The sequence below is a fragment of the Thamnophis elegans genome, chromosome 9, assembly GCF_009769535.1.
Source record: "Thamnophis elegans isolate rThaEle1 chromosome 9, rThaEle1.pri, whole genome shotgun sequence".
NCBI lineage: Eukaryota > Metazoa > Chordata > Lepidosauria > Squamata > Colubridae > Thamnophis > Thamnophis elegans.
In genome coordinates this window covers 3,829,438-3,838,353 of record NC_045549.1, presented here as the reverse complement: position 1 = coordinate 3,838,353, position 8,916 = coordinate 3,829,438, and the positions used below count along the sequence as shown (strand labels likewise).

At 45.3% G+C, this 8,916-nt stretch overlaps 1 protein-coding gene across 1 annotated transcript; it reads right to left on the bottom strand.

The window, feature by feature from the left end:
• Positions 1-253: 253 nt before the first annotated feature.
• LOC116513288 (vasotocin-neurophysin VT-like) lies at positions 254-7,746 on the bottom strand. The gene is made up of 3 exons (XM_032224305.1): positions 7,627-7,746; positions 1,981-2,182; positions 254-417 (listed from the first exon to the last, which is right to left on the bottom strand). The coding sequence occupies exons 1-3, from the start codon at positions 7,744-7,746 to the stop codon at positions 254-256; spliced, it is 486 nt and encodes a 161-aa protein (XP_032080196.1).
• Positions 7,747-8,916: the final 1,170 nt, after the last annotated feature.

Below are 8,916 nucleotides of genomic sequence, written 5' to 3'. Positions count from 1 at the left end.
GGTTAGGAGTTTTGTGGCCATCCAGGGTTTTGTGATAATGCTTCCCAGCGCAAGGAAAGCGTTATCTCTTCTCTTCATAAACGACGCTTAAACAATTTTGTCACACGATGCAAGAAGACTTTTATTAATTCAGAACTGGTTTTGGGGTAGAATATTTATATTTTACTCCTAAGCGGTTATAGGCTTTGGATCTCTCAGGGCAGCTTCAAGTTCGAAGCCCTTTAAGGCCACGAAAGGCCAGATCTCCGACGCCTTAATAAAATTGTGGCTTTCCTTGTTGCTGCTTGTTGGCCAGGTGCATCAGTCGGAGAAGGAGATCTCCAGTTGAACCGTCCATCCCGGTCAAATTCCTTTCGGGAGACGTCCGTCCTCTCTCGCCGTTCTCATTTCCGCAGGCAGCATCGGAGACGCAACTCTCTGTAAAAGGATGGGAGGCAGAAGAATTCATTGGGTCAGTTCCAGACAGGTAGGGAAGACGGCCAAAGCTTTTTCGAGCTCTTGTTTGTGGGGTTTTAGCAGCAACTTACTCTGGGTGGGGTTAGGATGGTCTCGAACCTATGTAGAAGAGGGGGTCAACTTATTTTCCAAAGCACCAGAAGGCAGGATGAGAAACAACGGGTGTAAACTAATCAAGGAGAGAATCAACCTGGAATTAAGGAGAAATTTCCTAACAGTGAGGACAATTAACCAGTGGAACAGCTCACCACTAGAAATTGTGGGTGCTCCATCACTGGAGGTTTTAAAGAAGAGATTGGATGACTATTCGTTGGAAGGGTATAGGGTCTCCTGCTTGAGCAGCGGGTTGGACTAGAGGACCTCCAAGGTCCCTTCCAGCTCTGTTCTGATTGATTGGAAAATATTCCCCTCTGGATTTCTGCAAATTTAAGATCTGGGAATAAGTCAGTGTTCCTCAGCCTTGACCTCTTTAAGATGTGTGGACTTCAACTCCCAGAATTCCTGGCTGGGGGATTCTGGGAGTTGAAGTCCATTCATCTGAAAGCGACTCAGGTTGCAAAATACGGAAGGAGGTCATGCTGTTTTTTAATTCTTAGCCGATGGGCCAAACAAGACGCCTGCCATTTCTATCACAGGCACAGTTTGTTTATTGGACTTTTATAAGAGATTATAGGGAGCTGAGAAACTCGATCGTGCAGTAGAAAAAATGCCGATACACGTAGTCTTCATTTAGTGACTGCCCTTGGTTGCAACAACTCAGTGATTTTTTTTGAAAAAATAGAGAGAGACAGAGAGAGACAGAAGACAGAAAGAGACAGAGAGACAAAGACAGAGAGAGGCAGGGAGAGAGACAGAGAGGTACAGAACCAGAGACATAGACAGAGAGAGACAGGCAGAGTGAGAAAGAGAGAGAGAGAGAGAGAGAGAGAGAGAGAGAGAGAGAGAGAGAGAGAGGGAGGGTAAAGGTCATTGGTTGTTGACCCCTAACTTAAAGAAGCTGATTGTTTCCTGAGTTACATCTTCCCAGGACAGTGCATCCTTAAAAAGTTCTAACATCTAAAGTCCACAAGCTCAGTTTTGTCCCCTTAGTTGATTAGAAGCCTCCCATCAGCTGGCAGCTGCTGCCTGAAACTGACTGGGTCTTAATCAGAGTCCCTCTGAAGATTTTGGTTGTCCTAAAGGCCCGCGTTGCTTGGGAAATGAATTTTTAATCGCCTCACCTTCGTGAACCGTCCCCATCTGAGGCCGTTGATAAACGAGGACTACCTTTACGGAAGAGAGGGTGGCTTTTAACTTGCTGAAATCTTTTCAGACGCCTCAAACTTCAACTCCCAGGGCTATCAGGAATTCTGGGAGTTGAAGTCCCGCACATCTGGGGGGGCAACTGGTTAGAGAACAGAGTACTTTAGGGCTTCAGCACTGCTCAACATAACATTTGGCTGAGAATGAATGCAATTAAATTTTTTTTTAATGGTGTCTGATATTTCTTTTTTTTCTCCATTTCCCCCCCCCTCCTATAAATACCATCACTGCAGCAAATGCTAGGTGCTGCGCATCGCCCGCCCGCACCGCAGGGTTTCCCACCAGCCTCGCAGGGAGAAGGGAGAAAGTTCTCTTCCAGGCAACGCCGAGTCTCTGCAGTCCCAAAATAGCAGCCCATCTCTTCTCCACAACAAATGTTGGGCCCGAAACAGTTCCCTCTGTTGCCGGGGCCGCAGGGGATACACTAAAATAGAAATTAAAAGAAGATGATTAACATCACTGAGAAACCCCCACAATCTTTCCCCCGGTATAGTTGACAAAGTGTGGAGATCCCGTGGCTTAGAGGTTAACACATCTACCTAATATGTAAGTATGGATTTGAATATGGCTAGCCAACACAGTTCTAGGCTGCATCAACAGAGGGAGAGAATCAAGATCCCGTGAAGGGTTAATACCACTTTATAAGGCCTTGGTGAGGCCACACTTGAAATACGGCATCCAGTTTTGGTCTCCATGATGTAGAAAAGACGTGGAGACTCTAGAAAGAGTGCAGAGAAGAGCAACAAAGAGCATTAGGGGACTAAAACATATGAAGAACGGTTGCAGGAACTGGGTATGTCTAGTTTAATGAAAAGAAGGACTAGGGGAGACATGATAGCAGTCTTCCAATATCTCAGGGGCTTCCACAAAGAAGAGGGAGTCAAACTATTCTCCAGGGCACCTGAGGGCAGGACAAGAAGCAACGTGTGGAAATTTAGAACTAAGGAGAAATTTCCTGACAGTTAGAACAATTAATCAATGGAGCAAATTGCCTCCAGAAGTTGTGAACGCAGAAAGCCGGACGTCTGGTAATAACTGTTCTGACTAACCGATTTCATGAAAAGTTTTATTAAACTTTCTGCCTGGAAACCAGAGGTAGCATTCAGCAGGTTCTGATCAGTTCTGGAGAACCGGTAGCAGAAATGTTGAGTAGTTCAGAGAACCAGCAAATACCACCTCTGGCTGGCCCCGCCCCCATCTATTCTCTGCCTCCCGAGTCCCAGCTGATCGGGAGGGAATGGGGATTTTGCAGTATCCTTCCTCTGCCATCCCACACCAAGCAGAGGTGAAATTCAATTTTTTTTACTACTGATTCTTTGGGCGTGGCTTGGTGGGCATGGTGTGGCTTGGTGGGCGTGGCTTGCGAATCTCTATTCCCTCCCCACTCCAGGGGAAGGATACTGCAAAATCTCCATTCCCTCCCCACTCCAGGGGAAGGATACTGCAAAATCCCCATTTCCCTGCCCACTCCAGGAGAAGGATACTGCAAAATCCGTATTTCCCTCCCCACTCCAGGGGAAGGATACTGCAATATCTCCATTCCCTCCCCACTCCAGGGGAAGGATACTGCAAAATCTCCATTCCCTCCCCACTCCAGGGAAAGGATACTGCAAAATCCCCATTTCCCTCCCCACTCCAGGGGAAGGATACTGCAAAATCCCCATATCCCTGCCCACTCCAGGGGAAGGATACTGCAAAATCTCCATTTCCCTCCCTACTCCAGGGGAAGGATACTGCAAAATCCCCATTTCCCTGCCCAGTCCAGGGGAAGGATACTGCAAAATCCCCATTTCCCTCCCCACTCCAGGGGAAGGATACTGCAAAATCCCCATTCCCTCCCCACTCCAGGGGAAGGATACTGCAAAATCTCCATCCTCACCCCACTCTGGGGCCTATGCTGGTTCTCCAAACTACTCAAAATTTCCACTACCGCTTCTCCAGAACCTGTCAGCACCTGCTGCATTTCACCCCTGCCACCAAGCCATACCACGCCCACCAAGCCACGCCCACAGAACTGGTAGTAAAAGTATTTTGAATCCCACCGCTGCTGGAAACAGCTATAAGACTAAGACTGCTGATTGGATCGTGCTAGTTAACCTGGGGTGTTAGTTTACCATTGCTAATCCAGATGCTTCCTCCCCCCACCCCCCAAACTGAGTGAACCCGGTCTCTAAAAGCTGAACAAGGTTGAACCTGGTTAAGACTTGGATGAGAGGCCACATGGAAATCCCAGGGCTACCACATAGCATGGAGAAAGTTTTGGGGGTGTGAAATCCTAGAAGGAAATGACATGGTTTCCACATGCTTGCCGAGAAAACCAGAGGAAATCCCCAGGAACCAAGTTGTTGTTTGTTGTTGTTGTTGTTGTTGTTATTTATCAATTATCAATTATCTATCAATTATCAATTATCTATCAATTATCTATTATCTATTATCTAATCTATTATCTATTATCATCTATTATCTATTATCTATTATCTATTATCTATTATCTATTATCTATTATCTATTATCTATTATCTATTATCTATTATCTATTATCTATTATCTATTATCTATTATCTATTATCTATTATTATTTAATGGATTTATAGGCCGCCCAATCCCAGAGGAAATCGGAGGAACAGTTTGCTGGGTGCTCCATCCCATATTCAAAAGAGATTTAAAGCTTGGGTAGGGGGCCACAGGGATATCCCAGGGTTATAAACTAGATTGGATAATCCCAAAACCATCCCAGAATGAAGCAATGGTAAGCCATTATGGTACAATTAGAAAGAAGAAGGGGAAAAAAAACCAGACCACACAATGAATGAGTTCATGAAAGATTTGAATTCTAAGCTATCTTTTCTTACTTCAGCTAGCTCTTATATCTTGATTTAGTCTTCCTGACCCCTTTCATTGAACAAAATAACCTGATATTCTGCAAATCCATTTTTCCTGGCAATAAAATACAGGGGTCTTTCTCCCCCCCCCTCCTTCTCTTTTCCTGTGCTCACAAAAATCTTGTTGTTCTGCAAATCCGATCAGATTTAACAAGTTGCAGGCACAGAATCTCCTAGGGCTGGAAGGGGACTTCCGAAGTCTTCTAGTCCAACCCTCTACTCAAGGTAGGAGACCTTACACCCTCCCAGTCAAATGGTGGTCCAATCCTTTATTGAAAATTCCCAGGGATGCCAAGAAAACATAAACTGAAATTTGAAAGAGACACCTATAACAACAGAAAAAGAAAGGGAGGGAAGAAGGAAGGAGAAGGAGAGGAGGAAGGAAGGAAGTAGAGAAGGGATGGAAGAAGGAAGGGTAAGGAGAGGAGGGTGGAAGGGAGAGAAAGAGAAGGAGAGATAGTAGGAAGGGAAGAGGAAGAGTGGAGGAGAGGTAGGGGAAGAAGAAAGAGGTAAGGAGAGGTGGGTGGAAGGGAGAGAAAGAGAAGGAGAGAGGGCAGGAAGGGAAGAGGAAGAGTGGAGGAGAGGCAAGGGAAGAAGAAAGAGGTAAGGAGAGGTGGGTGGAAGGGAGAGAAAGAGAAGGAGAGATAGTAGGAAGGGAAGAGGAAGAGTGGAGGAGAGGCAAGGGAAGAAGAAAGAGGTAAGGAGAGGAGGGTGGAAGGGAGAGAAAGAGAAGGAGAGATAGTAGGAAGGGAAGAGGAAGAGTGGAGGAGAGGTAGGGGAAGAAGAAAGAGGTAAGGAGAGGTGGGTGGAAGGGAGAGAAAGAGAAGGAGAGATAGTAGGAAGGGAAGAGGAAGAGTGGAGGAGAGGCAAGGGAAGAAGAAAGAGGTAAGGAGAGGTGGGTGGAAGGGAGAGAAAGAGAAGGAGAGATAGTAGGAAGGGAAGAGGAAGAGTGGAGGAGAGGCAAGGGAAGAAGAAAGAGGTAAGGAGAGGTGGGTGGAAGGGAGAGAAAGAGAAGGAGAGATAGTAGGAAGGGAAGAGTAAGAGTGGAGGAGAGGTAGGGGAAGAAGAAAGAGGTAAGGAGAGGTGGGTGGAAGGGAGAGAAAGAGAAGGAGAGAGGGCAGGAAGGGAAGAGGAAGAGTGGAGGAGAGGCAAGGGAAGAAGAAAGAGGTAAGGAGAGGTGGGTGGAAGGGAGAGAAAGAGAAGGAGAGATAGTAGGAAGGGAAGAGGAAGAGTGGAGGAGAGGTAAGGGAAGAAGAAAGAGGTAAGGAGAGGAGGGTGGAAGGGAGAGAAAGAGAAGGAGAGATAGTAGGAAGGGAAGAGGAAGAGTGGAGGAGAGGTAGGGGAAGAAGAAAGAGGTAAGGAGAGGTGGGTGGAAGGGAGAGAAAGAGAAGGAGAGAGGGCAGGAAGGGGAAGAGAGAGAGTAGGAGTAAGGGAGAGGTAAGGGAAGAAGGAAGGGGAAGGAGAGGAGGAAGGAAGGAAGTAGAGAAGGAAGGGAGGGAGAAAAGAAAGGGAAAATAAGGTGGTGTTACAACAGGCACTAGGGATGGTAAACAAAGCAACTCAAACTGTATATTATAACCTTTTAAATGGAATAACAAAAGTATAAGAATGGCAAAGAAAAAGAATAACTATGTGAATGTATACCTATATGTAAGAGAATAAATGATAGTAAGAATATAAAGCACAATATAGGTAAACAATATTTGGTTATAAGTAGCTAAGTTTAAATAAATAGAGAAATGTACATAAAAATGGATAACGAATAAGGAGATTATGAACGCAAGATAGAAATGTATAGAAGGGAAAACACTAACTGCAAAGAAACCGATTCGGAACTGCGGGATGATATAGGATGGAACTTATTGTTCCTATGTTGTTTTTAAGTCATGTGTTTGTTTTTGTTGATGTGTTTATGTGTTTAAAATAAAATAAAAAATTTTTTTCCAGGGATGGAGCACCCAGCAAACTGTTCCCCTGATTTTGTTCTCACTGTCAGAAAATTCCTCCTTACTTCCAGTTTGAATCTCCCCTTAACAAACTTCCACCCATTGCTTCTTCTCCTTTCTTCTTGTGCTTTGAAAGGACGTCAATCCCCTCTTCTCTGTGGCAGCTCCTCAAGTACTGGAAGATAGTTATCATGTCATCAGGCTTAATAGCAGGGATTGTGAGCGGGATCTTGGAATCTTAGTGGACAACCAGCTAAATATGAGCAAGCAGTGTGCGGTGGCAGCCAAAAAAGTCAATGCAATCCTAAATTGCATTAACAGAGGGATGCAATCAAGATCAACTGAGGTGTTGATACCACTCTACAAAGCCCTAGTAAGCCCACACCTAGAGTAGTGCATGCAGTATTGGTCACCACACTGTAAAAAGATGCTGAGACTCTAGAAAGAGTGCAGAGAAGAGCAACGAAGGTGATTAGGGGACTGGAGACTAAAACATATGAAGAACGGTTACAGGATCTGGGCATGGCTAGTCTAGGGAAGAGAAGGAGACAGGATAGCATCTTTCAATATTTGTGGGGCTGCCACAGAGAGGAGGGGGATCAAGCTATTTTCCAAAGCACCCGAACAAGGAATAATGGGTGGAAACTGATCAAGGAGAGATTCAACCTAGATGTAAGGAGAATTTTTCTGACAGTGAGGACAATTAACCAGTGGAACAGCTTGCCACCAGAACTTGCGGCTGCTCCATGGCTGGAAGTTTTTAAGAAGAGACTGGATAACCATTTGTCAGAAATGGTGTTAGGGTCTCCTGCTTGAGTTAGATGACCTCCAAGGTCCCTTCCAACTCTGTTAATCTGCTAACAGGTGGAATCTTACCAAAGAGAGCTCCAATCTAGAACTAAGGTTAATCTGTAGGTTATATACCCCCTAATTTTTCTCTTCCCTAGGCTACAGACAAGGAAAGGACAATGAGGAAGAAGAGAAGGCTCTGGAATTGTTCCTTAAGGAAGAAGGCGGGAAGGGTGAATGCTTAGCCTTACCTGTCGGATTTCTGCATCTGGCAGGGACCTCTTCCCTCCTCGGGGGCAGTTCTGGATGTAGCAGGCTGAAGAGAAGGTGAGAAGGCAGAAGAGAAACACCGAAAGGATCCCGGCACGCATCTTAGGAAGTTTGGCAAGCGGGTGCATCTGCTATCTTGCCTTCTGGCTCTTTGTATCTGAATCCTGGCTGCATCCCCTGCGTATTTATATTGTTTGCATCAATTGTTTGGAGCCCTGTAACGCTGTGCCCCCCCTCAAAAAAAAAACATTGTCACAGGTGGGGGGGGGCTCTCTTCCCCTTCCCTCCACAGACCTCCCACCCGAAAGCCAGCCTCCGACCGACACCCGTAATTAAGCCATTCAGTGCCAAGAGCTGTGCCCTTCTCCCAAAGCTGCCGCTTTATTGGCAGCCAAATTATTTTTAATCGGGGCATCATCAAAATTGTGAGTCGGGTGGTCCGCGGGGACGCAGGCAGCGAGCATAAAATCAGGATGATTTTTCTCTGTCCAAAATCTTTTTTTTTTTCCTTTTTCTCCTGGCAGGGATGTTGTGTTTTCCGGCTGAACCTTCGTAAACATCGCTAGGTTGAGTGCGAAAGGCATCAAAATCCTCCCGTACTTTTGAAAAAGAGATGCCACGCTTCGAAGGAACAGCTGGCACGGTCCTTACTCTGAACAATAAAAGTCCGGCATCGGTTTTTATGTTCTGAAAAGCTCCTTTGACTTAAGGCTAACTCCATCTAACTCCCACCTTTCTTTCTTTCTTTCTTTCTCTTTCTTTCTTTCTTTCTTTCTTTCTTTCTTTCTCCTATTTCTGAAATATAAGGGCACATCTTTCTTATTGTTCCTTTCTTATTGTTATGCAAGGTCTTAATGCTTTTAAGATTCTAATAGGGTTAGGGTCTTCTCCTCTCCTTCCCCCAATTCTATTCAATTCTTGTTTTTATTTCTCTTCTCTCCTGCCCTCCCTTTCACTCCTCCATTCCATTCCATTCTTGTTTTCTATTCTATCTTCTCTTCTCTCTTCTCATCTCCTCTCTTCTCTTCCCTCCCCTTTGCTCCTCCATTCCATTCTATTCCATTCTTGTTTTCTATTCTATTCTCTCTTCTCTCTTCTCTCTTCTCTCTTCTCTCTTCTCTCTTCTCTCTTCTCTCTTCTCTCTTCTCTCTTCTCTCTTCTCTCTTCTCCTTCTCTTCTCCTCTCCTCTCTTTTCTCTTCCCTCCCCTTTGCTCCTCCATTCCATTCCATTCCATTCTTGTTTTCTATTCTATTCTCTCTTCTCTCTTCTC